At 37.9% G+C, this 23208-nt stretch overlaps 2 protein-coding genes across 8 annotated transcripts; one reads left to right on the forward strand and one right to left on the reverse strand.

Moving 5' to 3' along the window:
- Positions 1-132: 132 nt before the first annotated feature.
- LOC103144361 (cytidine deaminase) lies at positions 133-9702 on the reverse strand. Of its 6 annotated transcripts, none has more exons than XM_016676023.1 (6): positions 9374-9699; positions 8566-8637; positions 8304-8454; positions 7946-8087; positions 7005-7256; positions 3973-4145 (listed from the first exon to the last, which is right to left on the reverse strand). In XM_016676023.1, the coding sequence occupies exons 2-6, from the start codon at positions 8627-8629 to the stop codon at positions 4074-4076; spliced, it is 681 nt and encodes a 226-aa protein (XP_016531509.1). In that variant the 5' UTR covers positions 8630-8637; positions 9374-9699; the 3' UTR covers positions 3973-4073. The 6 variants fall into 6 exon arrangements, with proteins under 6 accessions (XP_016531511.1, XP_007561367.2, XP_016531509.1 ...); XM_016676024.1 differs by having other exon boundaries at positions 4087-4169; positions 9374-9702; XM_016676022.1 differs by lacking the exon at positions 3973-4145 and adding an exon at positions 5620-6228 and having other exon boundaries at positions 8566-8634; positions 9374-9689.
- Positions 9703-11689: 1987 nt separating this feature from the next.
- LOC103144367 (trypsin-like) lies at positions 11690-19948 on the forward strand. Of its 2 annotated transcripts, none has more exons than XM_016676020.1 (5): positions 11690-12038; positions 14957-15116; positions 17033-17174; positions 17269-17538; positions 19587-19948. In XM_016676020.1, exons 1-5 carry the CDS (start codon positions 11981-11983, stop codon positions 19758-19760), a joined length of 804 nt encoding a protein of 267 aa, XP_016531506.1. In that variant the 5' UTR covers positions 11690-11980; the 3' UTR covers positions 19761-19948. The 2 variants fall into 2 exon arrangements, with proteins under 2 accessions (XP_016531506.1, XP_016531507.1); XM_016676021.1 differs by having other exon boundaries at positions 11692-12038; positions 14957-15080.
- Positions 19949-23208: the final 3260 nt, after the last annotated feature.

Here is a 23208-nt window from a genome sequence, read left to right on the forward strand (position 1 = left end):
TTTCTTCATCCGACCCCAGGAGTTTGATTCTCTGCCATCTTTTTTATTTATTAGGTGAAGTCATTCAGTGTGTGGCATTTTTTTGCACCATTTAAATTATTTAAACACGCAACAAGCCTCAAGCTTCGAAGCTTTTTTTTTTTTTTTTAAGACTTCTCTTTAGAGATCGATTTTCAGCATGTGGTCTGAAGGAATAGAGTTAGGCTCAGAATTATTCATACCCCTGGCAGATTTCAAACTCCCAATAACTTTTTATTTAGCACATGTTGAATCTTACTTAAGCCATTACTAAATCAGCGATAAAGCCTTTAGTGGTATTTCAGCAATGAAACACTCCTTAAAATTCATGAATCTTACAGATCCCAGCCAGGACTTTAACTAGGCTGCCTCAATGCTAAGCAGTTATTACATCCAGTCAGAGGAAACCTGTTTGCCAAATGTTTCCTACCAGACACACTTTTCAGTTTAATCACAAAACTTATTTTTTTCCCCCCTTCATTTTTTTTAGCTGATAGAAATTTCAACTTTGAAACTGCTTCAAGAGATTTTACACATCAAATAGGAATATTCGATCGGAAATGTTCATTTAAAAGCTGATTTTTTTTTGTTGTCACTTTTGGGAGAAACAGTCAGAACATATTATTCTGTCTTTCTGTAAATCTTAACCTTTAACCTCAAATGTGTAAGCTTCAAGTAGGTAGACTCAAAAGACGCTGCTGGATAAATGTTTTTTTTTTTCCACTGCATAAATATTTCACTTTTCTTGATGATTAATTCCTTAACTGTTAATAATCCTTTGCTGCTCAACAAATAATATTTGCTGTACACTGAAACCTTAACATCCTTTTCTGGTCTAGCTGTAGAAAATGAAAGAGGACTCATTTTCAGAAAATGTTTATTTATTCAAATGTGTGCATCAATTTCTGTTTTTGCTTCTTGGAACTAATAAATATTTTTTATCTACATTAAGAGGCCATCAGTTGTTTTTGAGTCAGTGGTGCAAAGCTGAAACAAATCTCTTGTTCATATTTTTATAATGCGGATATAGAACATTTAAATATTGTTTGTTTGCAGACAACACAAAAATTGGTATTAATCATAAATTTAACTGCTGCTAAACAAGTGGTGTTTACTGTTAAAGGTGTGTGCAAAACAAACCAAAACAACTTTTAAGTCAATTTCTTTTATTGCAGTACAATAGCGCCACTGAAACCTTTAGAAAAACTCGACTACTAATTTGTTTTTCCTTAGACATTTACCTATTCAAATTAGTACGTTGTATCTTAGATCCCCAACATGGAAAAAAAAACAAACATGAGAACATGCTATTCAAATTAGGCAAATTTATGTTAAGCTTTAAACGTAAGGGAGGTAAAGACCAGCACACAGTTTTCAGTTTGAGATTATGCTATTGCAACTAGATATGCTTCTATTCTATATATAAATATGTTTTTCTTTTTTTACTCATACTTTACCAAAGATGAGAATAAATGTAGAGAAGGTTGTGTGTATGCTAAAACAGAGTGCATCTCATGTTTCTGTAAATTAACTCGTCATATAATCCAAGCTCAGTGATTGCTGGGAATGTTGGACACCTTCTCCTTGGACAGGTCATCGGGGCCAAAAGAGCGGGGCAGTAGCTCGTCCACAGTCATCTTCTCGTACGACTTATCGGTCTTTGTAAGGTAAACGTCCCAATTACACCCAAACTGTAGTTGGAAGAATAAAAACATAAGAATAAATAATTATCTCTATCTTTCTATCTTAGATGGTTCATTCACAAATTCATAAGATGCCATGTACAATTGAATTCCTCAGCAGTACATGTGTATATATATATATATATATATATATATATATATATATATATATATATATATATATGTGTGTATGTACTGCCTGGAGACAGAAAAAAACAGGTATAGATAGTACAAAAACACATCATACCTCTCTCATGACTTGTCTGCAGGCTCCACATGGGGAGATGAGCTCTGTTTCCATATCACTGAACGATCAGAAGGCACAATTTCCTTTAAACTACAATAAATGCATTTCCTCTGAAAATGCAGTGTGGTTGCTGCATTGTTGAAGAGTAAAAATAAGCATCAACATTTAAAAAGTAAAAAGAGGATAAAACTGGAAAAATTAACACTATGTATCATGTTTAGGTGTTAGGTAGTATGGAAAAAGTGAGGTCTACGCAGTAGAGCACTCAGAGGTTATTTCAGTGATGAAATATGTTTATAATGCTAACATTCAAATAGCATGTCAGATGCCAGCAATAGTTTAAATGCTAACTTTGGCTAATGCAAAGGTATAAGCTTGTTAGCTATGAACATCAGATGTTACTATGCTATGGTTGAATAGTTTGATAGCATTAGCTAACATGCTAATAAAAGCTAAGCTATCATAAGCTTAAATGCTTAATGTATCGCTAATAGGAGTGAATATTAGCTTTGTGCTAAAGGTGGTTAATACGCTAGGATAAACTAATATGCAAATTTTAGGACATTAGCTAGCATTAGCAACTGTGTTCAGCTAATATGAAGACCTTAATATCCTTAAGAGTTGATATTAGGTTAGGTTATTAGCTATGTTAGCATTGACATACTTTACTTCCTTAATACAGACAAGTATTGAATATTTGGGCAAGAAAGAGTGAAATTGTTCATGACTAACTATAGTCTCTGGTTTGGTCTGTTAAATTAATGAGCTGATTGTCAACTTTAAGCCTCCTAAGGACTTTATGAACTTAAGAGTCCATAAAGTCTCCAAAGACTAATGGAGAGGTCTGGTGGTTGCTCATTAATACACTTTTCTTTACTGTTTGGAAGATATGAGTACATGAGAACAGCTTTCCATTCTAGTTTATAGAAAAATTAATCTAAAGTGATTATTAGACTTGCTATAAAATGCTATAAGTTTTTAAAAATGCTTTCAGTGACATTTCAGCAGAGAATTTGTATTGTACCCATTGGGAGACAATGACTCGGATTTAGCTGGATAGTGTCACTGGGTAGAGAGGGCTTTTTTTTCCTGAGAATTTATTTAGCAAACTTGAGTGAAACTGTATAATTATTTAGGCATTTTGATGTGCAAAAAGAAATGAAATGTGAAGTGCCTACAGGACAAATTTCTGTCCAGGGTGAATTCCAGAGACCAATCAAAGGCGTTGGTTACCTGGCGATGGCAATGGCAATGAAGTCTTTGTAACCTTCTGACACGGCCTTTGCAATGACATTTCTTTCGGCACACACTCCCAGATTGTAACATGCGTTCTCCACATTGCAACCTGACAGAGGCACAAACAGACGTAATGAGTGATCCTGTAAAGAGACCCACTACAGGTTACAGGTTACAGCTGGCTTATTTACTTATTCAGGTCTTTTCAAACAGTGACTCTCTGGGTCTTTGGACTCGCAGCTGTTTGCTTGTCATTCACCTCACCACCCTTCACCCAACCCCCTCGTGTGATGAAAACAGGTGACTTGTCAAGCTTTGTGCTGTCCAGCAATGCTGACAGGACATCTGTGTCCGTGTACAAGGTGAGGTTGACACAGATTGCATCTATATCGTTAAAAGGTAGCATGTGATTCTGTCAGATGGACTTATGACGCCCTGTCACCTGGGAGGATTGTTGATTGATAGGCTGGATTGTAAAACTTTACTCTGAATTTTCCACATAGTTAACTCTTAGGTAACAATTAACATTATTTTGCAGCATCAGCTTCAGAACAAACCTACATATGTGCCGTTTAGATTATGAATTGAGTATCTTATCCCAGAAGTCAGAACTGATTTGGTTGAGTCAGACTGTGTAACACTGAACACAATGTACTTACAGTTTTTCAAAAGTCCTGAAGCCCAGTCATAAGCAATGGTGCTAGTTTTCTGTTCTTCCGAAAATCAAATACAACCTCTGTTCATCCTATTTGCTCTCCTCAGCTGTCCACACCCACAGCTTACCTGTAAAGACACGGCCGTCTCGAGTCTTGACTGCAGCTCCCACTCTAAATTTGCTGTAGGGAGAGTAAGAATGTTCTTTGGCCTTGTGGGACTGATTGATCAGTTCATTAACTTCCTCCGGTGACAAGTGCCTTTGGTCCATCCTGCGTTCTTTGTTTTGTTGGGTTGGTTTTGAGTATCTAAGTGAGAATGATGTGGCTCTGCTTTAAATGTGAAAAGGACAGAGGGAAAAGGGGTGAGGGTGCAGTCATACAGCCAATCGGAAACCAACCCAACATGGCGTCATGAAGAAAAGGGGAGGCGGTTTTAATCCGCAATAAAGGACAAGTTATAGCAAAATATACTTGGGCGAGTCTTCTTTAACTGTCATGTGGGTTGAGTCACGCAAATCTTCCCAGTCTAGTTCTGGTTGTGTATTTGTGTTGTACATTTGATTAGGACTTTGCGTAGGCCTTTTTTTTATTTTTTATTTTTTATACAGAATATAAAAAAAGATGTGAATATTTTTGAAAGGCGCTCAAAAATATTCACAATGACAGAAAAGGGGAAGTAAACGGATACAAGTGGTTTTGAGTTGTTTGGCGTTATTTTACCTTTATTATGTGCACTGCAGCCGCTGAAAGTTCAATAAATGTTGGAATAATTACCTTATTCATTTGTGAGTACAGCAGGCATCAGTCATCAAATGGGGCAAAAATATTTAATAAAGTATTTAACAAACTATGACTCCTACTGTTACAGTTATGTAGAATTAAATTAATTCTCCAACATAAAAGAAAAATTAGCTTGGTGCTCTCTGGCATCTTGCATTGAGTTTGAGAGGTGCTTTTTTGAATATGGAGTTTAATGACACTTTCTCCAAAACGAGAACCCTTTTCAACCTGGATAGCTCCACTGTTGAAAATGTGGAAGTGTCCAAGAGCCAACATTCACAAATGACGTTGAAATAAATTCCACTCCAACATTTGGAATGAGGTGACGCCTCAGTTGTTGCAGGGAAAACCAGTCAGCCATCTGAAAATGATGACAGCTGAACCTAATTTTGAAAGTTGATAAGATAGCAATGCAACTATGCTGTTGTTGCCATTTTTTTTTATTTGATTGGTCCTGAGATTTTGCATATTTTCCTTTTTTGCGTTATTACACTTAGCATTGAAATCCAATTCATAGCTTGCAGATTTTCCTAAAGTATGCATTCATCTGTAGAAAGAATTCAAATGTTGCAATTTATATCACTATTATTATTCTCATTGTTGCTTTTTTTTTTTTTTTTTACCTTTCCAAAAATACTCAGGATCTTTGTTAAAATTATGCCTGCTGCAGTAANTTTTTTACCTTTCCAAAAATACTCAGGATCTTTGTTAAAATTATGCCTGCTGCAGTAATAAAAATAGAAGAGAAAAGGATGAATAGAAATATTTACATTAAGATCGAGATTAAAAATATGTATCCTATTTTACATTTTGCATTACAAAATGTAAAAGTCTTAGATTTTGCATATTTTGCAAAATAGATTTGCAAACCTGCAAATCTGGTGTTGCAGATTTGCAGGTGCAAATCTGCAACACCAGATTTGCACCTGGTGTTGCAGTCCAAATCATAACATGCATACATTTTTAAATATTCATCTAAAGACTTCATTACAAAATGTAAAAGAGGATATATGTTTTTGAAAGACTCACGTGTTCATGTTTAGCTCAAGGTGAGCAAAACAACAGAAAAGGACAAGTCAGTTTGAGAAAATATGTATCTTTATTTTAGCTTCTTTTTTTTTTGTACTTATTAGAAGAATTGTTTGAGAGGGGTAAAAAAAAAAATCCCAGACATGAATTTGCAACCTTATTTGAAATAGGGTCTAAAAAAAAAAACAATGAAAGTGTATCTATTAAAAAAACAAAAACAAACTTTCTCTCTGTGTTGATCTGTTATAATAAGAATAATCTGAGTTCCAGTCATTGATTAAAAAAGTGTAAAAAATATCACTCTGTAAGTTCGGTCACCTTGGCAGATTCATTCAAATTTATTAAGATAAACTATCAAAAAGACAGAAAAGCCTTTTGATCTTCAGCATCCATTTGAAGATTCATCTGAGGAGGGTCTTCTGGTGGATGGTTAGCTGTTCTGGATGACCCAGTCGATCCACGAGACGTAGTTTCTCACATTAGTGTAGACGCCGGGGTAAAAAGCATAAGCACAGCCGATGCCCCATGACACAATGCCTTCCAGTCTGCCGTTGCAGACCAGCGGTCCTCCTGAATCTCCCTGGCAGGAGCAAATGAAGGGAATATTTTTTAGAGCTAAATCCAAGAAATCTAAAGGGATGAAATAGGTTTTAATTAAAAATCAAACTTTCGTGCGTGACAACTATTTTTCCGTTCAGACATGTTTTTTTGTTTGTTTGTTTTTTTCCAGATAAACTATTTAAACAATCTGAAGTAGGTCTGGCTCATAAAATATTTGGATTTGTCAAACACCTTGAAATGTAAAACAAAATTAACATTGGAGGAACAATTTGCAACAGATCTTAGGTGTCCTTAAAACCTCTTTCTCTGCTCTGTCCGGTAAAGAAAATGAAGTAATACAGTGGCTATTGTTCTAACCATTTTATCAGCTGAATTTAGTTCTCACTTCCTGTTTCTTTCCTGGGAATTGTTAAACACTGAGAGCAAAACAATAACTCATCAGCTGTCACACCCTTTGGTTTAGCGTCAATTCCTGCATTTCCCGTTCAGACATGTTTTTTCCAGATAAACTGGTTAAACAATCCGAACTAGGTCTGGTTCATAAAATATCTGGATTTGTCAAACACCTTGAAATGTATTTAAAAATTAATATTGGTGGAACAATTTTGAAAAGAACTTAAGTATGCTTAAAGCTTGCTTCACTGCTCGAAATAAAATGGTTGTTTGTGCTAACCGTTTAATCAACTGAACTTATTTCTGACTTTTTGTTTCTCTCCTTGTAATCGTTAAACACCGAGAGCAAAGCAACACCTCCTCTCCATCTCCAACCTTTGGTTTAGTGGTTTAGTGACTCACCTGACAAGAATCTCTTCCTCCATCAGTGGACCCAGCGCAGATCATGTTGTTTGTGATCCTGAAGTAGTAGTAGTACCAACAGTCTGCGAAGTAATCCACGTCTACAGACATCAGCTCAGGCGACAGGCTCTGGCCATAGACAGAGGTGACTCCCCATCCGCTAACAGTGCACCGAGCAAAGTTTTGCAAAGTGCCCGTGCGGGGCAAAATAACTGGACTGACCACTTCGTTGATGACAGCAGGACGGTCCAGCTTTCCACAAAAGAACAAACCAGTTGGTTAGCCACCTGAAAATGTTTGCAATGCATTTAAGATGCTTTCCAGCAACAAATCCTCACTGGTGTCATGTAAGTCTGCTTTGTAAAATGTCCAAGTGAATTTAAAAAAATGAAAAAAGGCGACAATGAAACTACACTGTCGATGCCATTTTTTTGTCATTAGTTATTAGATTTTGCATATTTTGCCTTTTTTGGGGGGTTGGGGTTATTGCACTTGGTGTTGCAATCCAAATCATAACTTGCATATATTTTTAAATATTCATCTGTAGAAAGACTTCAAATGTTGCATTTATTATTATTATTATTGCACTTTTTTTTTTACCTCCCAAAAATCCTCATAAAATAATAACAATAATTGCACAGAAAAAAAATGCTAAAAAATATTTATATACATTAATTAGACTTCACATTAAAAATATATATTAATAAATGACATATTGAAATATACTGCTATGTATTTACACATGGTTGCATATTTCATTTAAATACTACTTTTGGACACCAATTAGATTTGAAATTTGTGTATAAGGTCAGCTAAAGTTTTCATCTTCTCTCTGTTGTCTTTCACATCTCTGGGACATTCAGTCCAGTGGCTCTAACCACCCATTTCTGAGTGACTCAGCATTTTCTAAATCCAAACATTTGTCACAGCGGATGTTTTACCTTAAGAAGCATGATGTCGTTGTCCAGGTTCCAGTAATTGAACTGGTAGTGTTTTATGATTAACAAGACGTCAAATATTTGCTCATATCCTTCCTTCTCTTTGATGTTATGCTCCCCCAGGACCACTTTCATCAGCTGATTCCTGCAGAGGTTATTAAAAAAAAAAAAGTACACAATACACTTCATCGTGTTTATGTAAAGACACCCGATGAGATCAGAATTATGTGATATTATTTCTTTCTGCCATAAAAGACTAACTATTATAATCCATTCTAAGCGTCACGATGTGGACTAACTTCTGTTACATATTAATGTGTGTTGGCGTGACTGGTGAAGGAGGACAGCTGCAGTAACTTACGGCCTCCAGCAGTGGGCAGCAGACACCACCCACTGCGGGTGAACCAGGGTGCCTCCACAGAAGAGGGAATCTCTGTACAGGAGAGAGGCTTGATATTTGATAGAGTAAGGCTCTACCACTGTGCCACCAACAATTCTGTTATCATTCTCAACTAAAAGAGACAAAGAAAAACAAAACATTCGTTCTCCTCTACGAAAGGTTGCATTTGCAAGCAGATCCACGTGAATATTCTGGCAAAACAGCAATGCGTATCATTTCTCACCTGCCAGGCTAGCAACAATCAGGGCGAGCAGTAAGAGGAGACAGTAGGGAGCAAGTTGCGTCATATCAGCTGCTACATAAAAAAAAAGAAAGATACAGACAATAAAAATCAAGTTAAGACAAAAATCCTCACGGAAAGCTGATGGAAAAGGGCACAAGCGTCGTACTGTTCGTATACACAAAACAAACAAGTAATATTAATTCATTCCATTTTGAATTGCTAAATGAACAACAGAAAGACAAGTGGTAAAATAAATCTCAGAAGCAAGATCATTTTCACACAGCGGCAATAAATCATAACTATCAAATACACGAAATGCACAATACTTCAGGATCAACACTTGCACCGAAGTTTGGAGATGCAATCAGAACAAAATTTGACAGATTATAACATGACATAATGCAATGCAACATATCACAACACATGTAACATGACAGTTACTCTAACAACAAAAGAAAATGCAACATAACATAAAGTAATAAAATGTGATGTAAATAATCAAACATTTTCTTACATTTCATTGCATAATGTAAAGTAACACTAGGTAAAATAACATAATGTAAATCTATGCTATATATAAAATGATAACATAACATAACATAACCATGAAGAAAAGAGCTCAGGAGTCATTCATCACCCTGGCAGATTTAGGTTTGCAGTAATCTTTCAGTATGATCAACATGTTTCTTTTGACTGGATGAAAAACAACTTCTTGAGCAGCGAATGAAAAGCCTTTTAAATCTAAGTCTGCCAGGGATGCGATTAACACTCTCACTGCTTAGTGGTAGCAACACATAAGCTTTCTCACCTTATCAACAGTTTTGTCAAAATCCTCCAAGTTACCAGCTTCAAGACACACTAAAACATTCCCACACATCACGAGGAGACGGAGAAGTCTCAGGACTCTTTTATACTCTAAATAAGCCTGTCCCTCTCATTATCCCTCACCATTATTAACATCTCTGTCACATTCAGAAAGGAGAGTATCTGACCCAGTACTAGAAGAAGAAGAAAAAAAAAACACTTTATCCTTCTTTTATTACACCTTTTTCTTCGGGGGGGCCTTTGTTCTCACAGCATCAACTTATTGTTCGGCGTTGCAGATAAAGTGAATCTTTGCAGACATGAAACCCAACAAGCCAGTGAAATGACAACCTATACTCGTTCGACATGTTGTTTTTATATCCAGCGATGTTATAAAGAGCCCTCTCGTGTTCTGTCCACCTGAGAAGAGGCAGGAGACGATGGCAGTCATTCTTTCTTTGAACAAGGAAAAGTTTTCTCTTTTTGTCCCCCTCTAGTATTCCTGTAAAGCTGGTCAGAGAGTAAATCTGCTTAACCCTCTTTGTACATCTCACATTGACTCGTGATCAAAAGTAACCACCATGTGCGAAGGTGCTGCTGACCGTGCTTCAGCTGAAATGTAACTCCTTTCTTATTTCATTTTGCCCCTCACAGCCATGTTTGCCCCAGACTCCGCTCATTTATTTCCTCACAGAGTTTGCAGCCACATGGGTGTTTGCAACTCCTAGCCTACATACAATCAGCACTCCCCGAGGTGTCGCTCCACCTGTGAGCTTGGAAGGTGATAGCATGCTGAGCTTTCCCTCGGGTGAAGCGTCGCTGTGACAAAAACAGTGTGCGCCTTTGTGTCTGGCGTGTTTGTGAGACAGGGAATGTTTTGGGAAATGAATGTTGGAGTTGAAAAATAGAAAAGACAAGAGAATCAAACCTTTCCCCACAGAACAACACAAACTAGAGCGAAAGAAGGGTGATGCACGGTTAAAAAAAAAAAAAGTCTTTTATGAATAACAGCATGAAAACGTGTGTTGTGCATTTCCACCTGAACTGACAGGAATGTCCGGAAGAGTGATAATCAAAGAAATAGCCATGATATCTCTGGAGAAGCTGCAGAGGTCCATTAACAAGACAACTACAGAAGCATAATTGGATTTTCTTGGGCAGTTTCAGAACATAACTATGGTTTCGTCTGAACCATTCCATGTAAGTCCATCTCCTGCTAAAGAAAAGCGTCCTCACACAGCATGATGCTACCACCACCGTGTTCCACAGTGGTCTGCTCAGGGCTCAGTTGAAATAAATGAAGCTTAAAAATATGCTGTTCATAAAATAATAAATTAATGATGTACAAAAGAAGAAAAAAAAAACTTAGAAAGAAAATTTTGGAAAGTCTTTTTCACCATTTTCTTGCTGTCTGGAGGAAAATGGTCAATCTGGTGCTGTGTTCATTTGCAGCTCGGACTTGGGAAACACCTGGCCATGGAAGGTCACAACACACAAAGCCGTTTCTCCCTTTCTCTGGGTAAAACATCAATTAGTCAGATGGCTCCACATGTGGGACAAGAGGAGGTCAGGTGACCGCCTCCTCTTACCCCTCCCCCCTTCCCCAACAACACACACACCAACACTTCCCTCCCAGCCCTCCCACTGTGGCTGATATTGACTTGCCAGATGGCTGATCATAATCACAGTCATCATCATCATCATCATCATCATCATCATCATCATCATCATCATTGTCGTCGTAGGTTGATAAGGGCTTCTTATCGTTGCTGACACAGATTCAGCAATGGCCGATGAGTCAGAAAGAGACACTTGGGTGCAGAATCCCTCTGTGTGAATATCCCCACGATTACACAACAAAACCACACAGAAATACACACACATATATACTCACACACACAGTACATCTTTCTAGAGACTTTGCATTGACTTCCATCCATTTTTCATTAATTTCTACAGCCAAATCCTGATCCTAACCCTACATCTAACCCATACTCAGTTCACAACCTTTGTCCTAAACCTTAGTCCTAACCCAAAAACAGCACCTATTCTCAATGAGCTTTGGGCCCCATAAGGACCAGTCGGTCCTCACAACGTAGCATTTGTTGGAAAAATGGTCCTTACACTGTATCAAATACATGAACACATACTCTCACACCCACACAGACACGCACACACACACTCACACAGATACTTCAGCAGGGATAATCCTGGATGTTGAAACAGAGCGTGCTGATACAGTATAGATGAACCCACCCGGGCACAGTGCCATCTTTGTTGCTATGGCAACAACGTCGGGCCTTTCAACAAGTCAGGAGGGTCAGAGGACAGGCATTTCTGATAATAAAGACTTTCTGAATGTGAACTTTTGTTGCTCCTTCTTCTCTTTTTCTCCTCTCAGCCCATCCCAGAGTGACTTTGCAGCTTCATGAAAACCAGTGAAATTAAAAACTTTTTTTTTTTAATAGGGAAACTGAAGGATACAGTTTGATTAGAATCACTTCCACTGGTACCAGAGAAGAAGGAATGAACAGCCTGGGCTGACAGAGAGAAGGCTGCTTGTCTGCAGTGATCCAGTCATATCGTCTAAAGAAACATCCCTGTTTGCTATATGATGAACCTGCTCATGTGTTTAGCCTGTCTGCTCCTGGCGCTAACCGCGGTCAACAGTGAGTACATTTTTTGGGATAAATGCCTAAAATGTAATAGTTTAATGTATCTCCTTTATTGTTGCATAGTAAAAAAATAAAAAAATAAAAAAATCATTGAATTGAATAAATAAATTGGTATACTTTATTTAAAGTTCCTTTCGGGATAAATTAACTAATTTGTAAATTGAATTTGAAATATAGTTGCTGATGTCTTGTTCAGCCAGAGTGCAAACTTTGAACATGTCAGACCAACAGACTGCTGCCTTCCTTCTTAACTTTCAGATAGTGAGTCATTTTTCTGCAGACATTTTGTGCTCGCACAATGCAATACGCTACTGCAAGAAAAACAAAAAAAGATGCTTTGAGAAAGAGAAGGAGCCCCACTAGTTCCCCAATCCAGCCTCATAAGGTTAAAAACTGGACTTTGCTTTTACTTTCGGGGCTCCTTTGGACTTTTGAGAGAACACAAAGATCCACGTAAGGCCCTGGTGAGCCCAAACACTGCAGAATCAACAAAGACAAAATTCAATTTGACACGCTTTAATTTTATGATCCACCCAAGATTCAACATAAATCAATCCTTATCTTTTCCTTAGTGAAGAGTTAACTACGTAAAGCGACGTAGAATTTCTCATTTGAATAATTTAGAAACGTGTTTTAAGAAAATCCATGATAAATAATGTTTTTTAGGTTAAACTCTGACGTCAGCCTGAACATTAATTTAGTCAAATGCCTACACGGCTAGCTAATTAAATGTAAACTAGCACAAGAGTGGAGTAAGTTTTATCTTCAAGGTTAGTCTGTTTATTTTCTATCTCTCTTCATGTGTCTTAGTAATAATAATAATAATAATAATAATAGTAATAATATAATTTCAACCAAAATCACGTTTGATTGGCTGATCAGCATCAGACAACGACTCATGCCTCACTTCACCTGCTGGCTCCTCCTGAGGCAAAGCTGAATATTAAGAGAGATGAAAAAAATACCGAACCAATAAGAAGCTATGCCGAGACGATTCAGTACCAGATCTGATCAATTTGGGAGAAGATCGGGTTACGAAAAATTTATTCTTTTGTATTACACACTTTGCTATGATCATCTAGTTTTACGTTGGCTCACCTCCAGTGAGCTCAACTATTTTTCTGCACATGCAATTCCTTTCTGAAGCAAAAAAAGAGAAGGACCACTCAGGACATCCAGCAATCTAAACCAGAACCAGCAGCCCGATTGACCTTTTTGTCTCCCTTTTTAGTTGAACTGCTACAGCTGTGTGAAATTAAAGTACAAGCTAAGCACATGAGTGAGCCAAGAGTCTGGTTTTAGACTCTATTTCATGGTAAAAGTTGACATTCAATGCATCTTCCTAAGGAAAAGTTGACTGTTCAGTCGGTAGTGCACTGGCCTTAGTTAACACACAAAGTCCTACAAGGCTCTCGGTAGCTTTTTTAAAGTGTAGTGTGCAACTTGGATGAGATTATAAAAGTTACAGGAATGCAAATGATATACAGATTGTTTTAGTAATTAAATATTTGTTGTGAGTGACACAACTGTCCAGCAAAGAGACCAACAGTTTTCTCTTTCTCTCAATGGACATGCTGCAGCCATGACTGGTTCAATGCAAAAAAAAAAAGAAAAAAAAAAAAAAAAAAAAAAAAAAAGGGATTTTTGAGCAGCAAAATGGTTTTCTAAAATAGTTCTAATAATGGTTACAAATTTTAACTCTTTTATGCATAGTGGTCACTACAGTGGACAGCTATCTAAAAGCCATTTTCTTGTGCTTCCTGTGGATTTTTATGTTATAAATGCACAAGGACCACTGAAGTGGACACTAATGCATCATTGAACACACTATAACTACTGGCCATCAGCTGCAAGTGCAAGAAATTATTTTTGTTAAATGCAATATGGCCAACAGACAGAAAAGCATGCCAACCAACTGGGTCCCTCCTTCTACTGACATCAGATAACCCCTAAAGAACAATACTACTGATGTATTTTTCAAATAACAACTTTGTATTTGGAGAAAATTACAATTGACCACCTAAAAAAATAAAAAAATAAAACATTTTTTACAACATTTTTCTACCTTTTTTATGCCTTAATAAAATTTAAAAAGAAATTGGAAAAAAACATCCTGATACAAAGGATCATAATTCATGCATGAAAGTGTTAAAATACCTCAGAATGGGTTCAAAATCCTATTTAGAATCACTAGAATCTAGTTTAAGCGTTAAAGATGCAAATATGTCAGAAAAAAGATAAAAGGTGGGAAAAAAAACTGAGAAGTTTGCTGAGTCACATTATTTAATTATTTTTGGAATGGTGTTGAACAAAGAAAGATCTCGATCAATCATAAGTGGAAATGGATATGAATGATTTTGAGAGAGTCTGCATTCTTTCCCCCTCATGTTGAGGAGTCGCAGGAAATGATGCCCACTTCTCCTCCGTCTCTGATTGTGCAGCCTGAGGTCAGAGCTCCACGGTTCAGTAGTTACATAATGCTGGCAGGAGAGTCCCTGCTGTAATGTTTCTGCAGCCAGAGTGAAGTAGTGACGCTGCGTTCCATTACCTTTATTGCACCGAGGCCCCCCATATGGCAGAAATGTAGCAATTTTCCAAATGGGTAAATTAACTTGGAGGAAGTGGGATAACGAGCAAAACTCTACAGTCTTTCTACTCACCGAGGGCGTTCTGTTTTACACGTGGACTTTGACCAGCTGTCATAGCTTTCCTACAAATGCAGCTTTGGTTGCTTGCTGTTTTTTTTTTTTTTTTTTAGGATAAACTATCCCAATGCTTCACTGCTAATCCAGTTTACCAGGAGAATATTTGATTGTCCATCAATTCATATCCGACAGCAATGATGGACAATTGACAGTAAATCTAAACGTAAACATGTGTATAGATTGCATCCTGTTTGTTTCTCCGTGCAGGCCGAGCGCTTATGCAGAGCCGCATAATCGGCGGCCACGTCGCTGCACCGAACTCCATCAAATACATGGTGTCTCTTCAGAGATCAAGCCGCCAACACTTTTGTGGGGGATCGCTAGTTCACAGGTACTGGGTTCTGACTGCAGCGCACTGTAACATCGGGTAAGAGTGTCCAACAGCTGTAATCATCTGTAACTATGAGCTTGAAGGATACCGCTACACGATTCATGTAATATATATTCTCCCCAGTCCTTTCGACACTGTGAAAAATGTCCTCGCCGCTGACATTGCTTCTCTGCCTCAGTCGAACACCCACAAATCCTGTGTCGCATCGCTGTCACTGTCACATGTTCTTCCCTGCCCCACCTGAAGCACACGCACAAATGGCAAGAAAGGCGGAAATAAACATCAGTTATTAATATCGCCCCAGTTTTACTGTGCAGAAAAAATTGACTTGTATCTGTCGATACCGATGTTAATGCGGATATATTGTGCGTTCCGAATAAAAACTACTCCGTAACATAATTTATAATGTCTAAGAAGCAATAGCATTTTTTTTTACATTCACTTTCCTAACTTTGACATATTGTGTTGGGATTTCATGTGATAGAAAAAAATGTACTGTGCATCTTTCATGTAAGCCCCCTTTACTGCAAAACCCCTAAATGTAACCCACTGCATCCAATTGCTTACACCATTTAATTATGTAAATTTTAGTCAGTTTATTGTGTCACTCAGTATGGTAGGCGCATATTTTTGGAAACAAAAAAAAAAGCCCTTTCTGGTATAAACAGGTAATGTCACAGCAAACCTGTGCATTGGAGGTCAAACTGGACACAAACAGATACAGTTGAGTCAGCTGACCTTGGTGCAGCATCATTCTTGTGTGTGTACGTGTCCGCACGCGTGTGTGTGTGTCAAACACAGAGTGACAGTGAAGTGTCATCTTGTCTAGTTCCTGGAAATCATCCATATCTCCGTAGCACTGCCCCAGTCCTGCCAGATCACAGTAAGCCATTGTTCCCGATCCATCCAGCTGCAGTCGCAGTCAATCCTTTTCCACACCCTGAGCTGGTAAATTTCTACACTGCTGACACATTTTTCCCGTATGCCATTTACTTATTCAAACAAGTACAGAAATAAACTCTGCGCACAATTATTCAATAGGCTGTTCTCCTGAATATATTGCTTTGTACAACTACACTGCTGAAAGTCAATCCAAAATGTTAGCAAGTGTAAATTCTTAGGAAAGTAGAAGTGAGTTTTTGAGTTTTTGTTATGAGAATACCTATGTGTGTACAAGTACTGGACAGCTCAGATGGTGCAGAATTATAAAGCAACCGAATGAAATGGGTTTTGTTTTTCACCACACTTACTCATTTTTAATCTACTAAAGCGATTTTAATAAATCAACATCTGCAGATAAAAATTTCTGACTTTGAAAAATAATCATCACAGCTGTGAGCCCTGATTTCATGGAGTCAGTTGACAATCTGTTCACAATCAACTTTTTGTGTAGCAGCAACCAAACCTTTTAGTTCTGGACTCTCCTGCTCTCCTGTTGTGGCTCAGGAATTAGAATTAGGTAACACCAAAGGAGAACGGCTTCCTTTAAGAAGTCCATATTTCGGCTTAGTGAATAGTCAAAATAGTAATGCAGACACGTCAATAGGGAAGACAGCGCTGCACATTTTTCCTAGTTTGCTTATTGTTGAATACAACTCAGCCCTCATCTGCCCTGGAAGAAGATTTAACAAACTGTGGAATACATTTTTGTTTTGTATATTTTACATCCTGTTGCAGTTTATTTCCACTTCAAACGAGCATACTTGAGTGAAACGTGGGGGAACTAGAGTTGTGACCAAATAACCTTCTTTCTCAATTGATGTTTCAAGAGTGCTGCATCCTTCTGAAAGATTTTCTTTTAAATCACATTTTCCTTTTCAGAGTAGTAATATATTGTGTTGCACTCCCATCATTGCACAAACACACATCTTGAAGGTGGAAAAAAAAAATGCATGAAAATGATAATGTTTAAAAGTGACGTTCCGTGCAATGCTTGCATGTGTGTGTTTTAGGGCAGATCAGATGATGATAGTGGCAGGCGACTACAAAGTAAATATCTTCGAGGGTACTGAGCAGTACGCTAAACCCCACAAGCTGGTCGTTCATCCCTCATACAACAGCAGCACCAACAACGCTGATATCATGCTCATCAAGGTACTGCAGAGATTCATCTTTTCAAAACTGTGTGTGTGTGTGTGTGTGTGTGTGAACATTTTACAACCTCCTTTTCCTTTTCTTTTACTCTCAGTTGCGTGCCCCTATGGTCCTGAACAAGTTTGTGTCACTGGCGCCTCTCCCCAGACAGGGCACAGGCGTGGTCGAAGGCCACCTGTGTCAGGTGTCTGGATGGGGCCACGTCAGGGTGAGTGGTGGAGGACAGGTCCCTGTTAAGCTCAGGACGGTCACAGTGCCCATTGTTTCAGCCGCGAGATGCAACGGCAGCGACTCCTTCAACGGCAACATCACGGCGAACATGATCTGCGCCGGCTACCCGTCCGGAGGAAAGGACGCGTGCAAGGTTAACCCGGGGGCCGTAGGGTGGCACACGGCTCAACCTGTTTGGACAAGCGGGAGTGTCTTGTCCTTGAAAACACGTTAATTTATTTCTCAGACAATACATTTTCCATCGCCCAGTAATGCCATAATGTATATCAGGTAGCACAAGCTGATCTGATTCTCATCTCACATCGGAGTATATCGGTAACACAGTTTTGGGGAAGTCCATCCCTTTGTCAGTAAGAGGACACAGCTTGTTATGTCAGTACATAATGAATTGTTAGGCTGACATGCCAGACTGTAGTTGCAGATGAAATGGGAAGTCTCAAAGGTCAAAGTTTAACTGTGATTTAAAAAAAAAAAAGAGCTAATCTGGTGGATGGCAGCAAAACAACAGCACACTTAAATGCTGGTGGATGTTATGGTGCATTCATTGTGCTTATTCATGTGTCTCCTTTCTTTCTTAGCCTTTAATGTGAGAAGAAAATTACCTGAAATTCAATATGCGATGTACCAGTAGTCATTTGCCTTTGTGAAGAGAAACCTACTTCTAAAACTGATACATCTAACTCTGTACTGGGAGACTTTTCAAGCAGTTGCGCGATAAAACGGCAATGAAAGTATTCACACCCCTCAATCATTTTCACATTTGTCATCCTACAACGACAAACTTCATTGTATGTTAAACTTCAATGTGATTTTTCATGACTGATCAATATAAACCAAAATCTACATTTGTGGGGTGAAAGGGAAACATTGTGTATTTTTTACTCATAAAAATCTGAATTTTTTTTTTTTTTGTTGCAGATTCCCAATATAATTTTGGTCTTTACTTTGACTTTGCCAATTTAATACAACTGTGGTTTGACTTGACCAGGAATGTTCGATGTTTAGCAATATGTAGCATTCCATCAACTCTATGCAACTTACCTGTCTCTGCAGAGAAGAAGCCTGCCCACAGCATGCTACGTCCACCACCATGTTTCATCACGTGGGTGGTGTTCACAGTGAAGTACAGCATTAGTTTTCTGTCACACAGTGTTTTGCATTCATGCCAGACAGTTTAGTTTGGTCCCATCTGATGAGAGTATCTTCTTGTGCATGTTTCCTCTATATGCCTCAAAATAAACTGTAAATTTGACTTTTTATGGCTAACTTTCCACGTTTATTTTGTTCTTGCCATTGTTCCGAAATGGCTGGATTTGTGCACAACCGGTAGCCGTTGAGAGTCCTGATTGCTTCTTTGCTTCTTTGCTAATCTTCTCTATCAAAATCTCTGACACCTTCATGGAATAAAATTTATTTATTCTGAAAAAAGAAAAAAAAATGCAGAGGACGATATCCTTGAATTGAAGGACTTCTAAAAGGCAACTGTTTTTGTTGTAATTCATCTAGAGGTTTTAGAGGAAAGCGAATGATTGCAATTCACAGTTGAATTTGATGTGAAACCATGGATCATTTTCTTCCCACTATCAAAGTTACACTCTGATTTGAGTTCATCAATCCTATTAAATCCTAGTAAAGTACTTTGAAGTTTACAGTTCCAAGATGACAAATAAAAATATAAAAATTTCTGCTTACGCTTCTACAAAGTGGGTTTTTTTCTGTTTACTATTTAATCACAAACATTGCATTGGTGAATGCAATGTTTCACTGAAACACTGAAAAACAGTTTGAAGAGGGGGAAAAATATACAAACACAAGTTTAAATATTTTTCCAGAATATTTTGAGATGTTTTTGAAACAATCTTTGAAATTTAGAGACGATTACTAAAAGCTACCATTTCTGAAATGCAATATTTCATATCTGCGAAGTGAGGCTTTTTCACTGGACGTCATTTGTTCTACAAAATGAATGACACCTCAAATTATGTAACATTATATTAGTATGCTTGAAGACAATACAATAAAAGTGACCTTAAATCCCTGAGACATTCAAGCCAAAAGATTAGCAAGCCCCTGCTCAAACGTTTTCCCACAGGCTCAGCTTCATGTGAAATCTGAAGGTGTAATCACCAAGGGGACATTGTGGCTCGGTAACTGATAGAGGGTGTGGTCTTGTCTTTGCAGGGAGACTCGGGCGGGCCGCTGGTGTGCAGGGGCCGGGTGTACGGCATGGTTTCATGGGGCAACGGCTGCGGCGACGCTCAGTTTCCAGGCGTGTACACCGCTGTGTCCAGGTTCCGCCGCTGGATAGATCAAACCATCTACGGGCCACACCTGCGCTGTTTCGGATACAGATGAAGCTCCGAGTGTCATCCTGTCATTGTTATCAGTGTAAAAAGACATGCATCCTCTGCTCTAAACTATTAAAGCTTTAGTAAAAGTCTGTGTCAACTAAAATCATTACTGGATCCCCTGCTGGGCTGTTTACATGCCTCCTACTGTGGTTCACAACCTGTAAGAAATTGCAGATTTATGACAATAAATACCATCGCTTGGATAAGAGTGTGATATTTCTCAGTCACTTCTTAGGGTGTGAGGTAAGCTTTTTTACATTTTGCCACGTTGCTTCAGTGTTTCCTATTGGGATTTATTTTATAGACCAATGCAAAGCGGTAAATAATTATCAAGTGGAAGAAAAAATAAAAACTTCTATAGATATAAGGTAGGGAATAGAGCGGTATCCTGAAAACCAACAGAAAACAGGAAAACTATAAAGACAAGTTTTGCATATGCCAAGTTATATAAACTTAGCAATATATTATTATTTGTATATCTATTTTTTCCGGTTTTTAATTATTTGTTTATTTATTTTTTTACCTGCACCAGAAACATTTTAATACATCATAAGCACATTTATAGTTTTTTTAATATTTTTTCTGTAAACTCCGGTAGCCAAGCAAAGAGATTATTTGGTGCCAAATTCACAGTTGCATCTTTGTGCAAAAAAAAAAAAAAAAAAAAAAAAAAAAGCGTTAATAGAGGAGTTGGAAGAAGAAAGTAATTGCTGACAGAAAGCCACTCACACACACGCACGCACGCACGCACGCACGCACGCACGCACGCACGCACACACACACACACACACACACACACACACACACACACACACACACACACACACAAACATTTTGTAGGTATACAGTTACTAACTGGAGGACAATGTTTTGGTGAAATGTGGCCAAAAATATGACACAAAACCAACACTGAGCACGATCCTAAACGCAGCATCCACAGGGGGAAACGTCTCAGCAACAGTTTTATGTTGTATGGATGTTTTTCTGCAGAGACGGGGAATCTGGTGAGAGCTGGATGGGCGATGGATGGAGGTAAGCACACCAGTCTGGAAGGAAACTTGCCAGTTGACACAGAAAGCTTGAGACTGGAAGTCCAAAATCCAACTGAGAATCTGTGACAAACAAAAACTAATGTTCACAGATGTTTGTAGAGAAATTCACCTTTTATTTCCTCTGAAGTCGCAATAGCAGATGAATTTAGGGTTATTTGGAGCCTATAAACTATCACCCAGTTGAGTTGACAACACGGAAGCATTATATAAACCTGCAGACCTGCTTTCCAGACCGTCTTGTTGTTATGAATCTATTTTAAGTCTAAAGGGAGTAGGTGTGCCATAATTGCTCCTTTTTTATGAATAGACAACGTGTGGAAAGTCAGCTCGGCTGCAGGCTCATGTATCGTCTGTCCTGCCATTGTCTGTGTAATTATATTGGGTTTGGTTCTTCTGAGAAAAGACGATTTGCGTCCTTTATCGACTCAAAGAATCTGGGGAGGCCTCCTTTCATCTTGTTCCTTCTGCAGATGTTAGCGCTGCCAGCAGGTGGAGACCTACTTAAAAAAAAAAAAAAGTTCAGTAAGTGTGTAAATTTTAATCCTACCAGTTTCATCTTGGTCTGGACGTTTTGTACCTGATGTGTTGGCATATAAATCTTTTAAAGTGGATTATTTCAGCAAAATAAGTAATATGGGATGCCGTCATGATAATGTGTGTGTTTTTTTTTTTGTTTTTTTTTTCATAATGCACAAAGAAGGGAACACAGCGAAACAATGCATCTATTAATGAATGAACCTATGGATGGGTGAATGAATCACAACTTTATTTGGGAGACAAATAAATATTAATTAAAAAAAAATAAGATTTTTTGCAATGTCATAGCAATGTGACAACAAACCATATCAGTGAAGTATTATAGCTGAGGCTATAAAATATAAATGAAATCAAATACATAAAATAAAAATGTATATCAATGAAGTTGAATCAATCTGTCCTTGAAAAGGAATGCTAATTAAATTACACAACTATTTAACTAATCCTACATATAAAGTGCATTAAGCCTAAACATTTATACATGTCATTAATATTTCATACTGATCATAGTTTTACAGCTACAATATCTATAAAACAAGGCCGTGCACCACCATTAAACTGCTAACATCACCTATAAATGTTTTACTATTAAACACTCTATTGTTTTTTTAATAGAACTAGTGCTAAATAACTGTATCCATGTCACATTCACTCACAAATGTGTAGCTCAAATCTACTTTTGGCATTTAAACCTAGATGATTATTGCACAGCATTGAAGCTGAATCATTCTCTCTTCTGCCACTCTGGCCGATTCCTCCAGGAGAATCCCAAGGCGTTCCCAGAGCGTCCCAGAAACGACGTGACCTGGGTCTTTCTCTGGGTCTCCTCCCGGTGGGTGGTCCCTGCTAGCCTGAATCAAATTCATATATGTGTGGGTTTTTTTTTTGTTGTTTTTTTTTATTAATTCACTCCATATGTTTCTGGGCATGAACTCGTCATTTTTGTCCCTGCTTTGTGTTTTCTAAAACAGAGCTCAGATCATAAGCTTTCCTTACTGTGAGCATCTTTATCGCTCCATACATTATTGGACTGGTTTTAAAATATGCACGGGTGCATAAATGACAACATCCGATGCAAGTCGGGTTAATTATATAACACTGATTCACATCAAACGTGTGAATCAGGAGCTTTGCGAAACAAAACTAAGCTAATACAAATATCTGATGAATCTGAAAGGCATATAGTCAGTTTAGCCCAGTCAGACACAGATTTAAAGTCAATACTTTAAACTTAAATCCTGTTAAAAGAACAACGCAGCCAAGCTCAGCTCGGGTTATCAGTCCGAAAAATGTCTTTGCTCTCAGGAAAACATTTTTCAGTGTCACTAAATTTGCTGAAATTCCTCCACCAACATGTTAGATTTTGAAAGTATTAAAAAAGAAAAAAAAACTTGTTTGCTCCTGATATCTGACCTTATGAACCGTTTATTTATGTATGTGCTGCTCCAAATCTATGCGCAATCATACAGTGATTTCTGCCTAAGAATGTGCTTCATTTTCCAAAAAGCTGCCATGCTCTTTGCTTGACGTCCAGCATATTTTATGGGCCTACATAAAACCCAGCATTTTTTGTCATACATCTTTTTCATGATTAGGGCTTAGCACATGATTGTAAAATGGAAGGAAAATTATAAATAGCTGCCAACATTTTTTACATTAAAAAAAATCTGATGCATGCGTCATGGATTCAAACCTGTTTCCTCTAATACCTCTAATTAAATCAAGTGCAACCAGTCGTCTTCGGGATGTTGCTGAATTGTAAGCTCACTGACCAGACAAGAAGAGCATTATTCAGAGAACAAGACGATAAGCAATCCTTAAAGCTGGAGGAGCTGCAGAGATCCACAGCTCAGGTGGCAGAAT

This window comes from Poecilia formosa, unplaced genomic scaffold, assembly GCF_000485575.1.
Source record: "Poecilia formosa unplaced genomic scaffold, Poecilia_formosa-5.1.2 Scaffold124, whole genome shotgun sequence".
Classification (NCBI taxonomy): domain Eukaryota; kingdom Metazoa; phylum Chordata; class Actinopteri; order Cyprinodontiformes; family Poeciliidae; genus Poecilia; species Poecilia formosa.

Excerpts from the sequence above, each read along its gene's own strand:
- LOC103144361 (XM_016676022.1), bottom strand. The coding sequence starts at position 8,629 with ATGACGCAACTTGCTCCCTACTGTCTCCTCTTACTGCTCGCCCTGATT. Across the intron at positions 7,257-7,945 it reads ACGACATCATGCTTCTTAAG|CTGGACCGTCCTGCTGTCAT; the intron begins GTAAAACATCCG and ends TTTTGTGGAAAG. Across the intron at positions 6,229-7,004 it reads GAGGAAGAGATTCTTGTCAG|GGAGATTCAGGAGGACCGCT; the intron begins GTGAGTCACTAA and ends TGCTCCTGCCAG.
- LOC103144367 (XM_016676020.1), top strand. The coding sequence starts at position 11,981 with ATGATGAACCTGCTCATGTGTTTAGCCTGTCTGCTCCTGGCGCTAACC. Across the intron at positions 12,039-14,956 it reads GGCGCTAACCGCGGTCAACA|GCCGAGCGCTTATGCAGAGC; the intron begins GTGAGTACATTT and ends TTCTCCGTGCAG. Across the intron at positions 17,175-17,268 it reads CTGATATCATGCTCATCAAG|TTGCGTGCCCCTATGGTCCT; the intron begins GTACTGCAGAGA and ends TTTTACTCTCAG.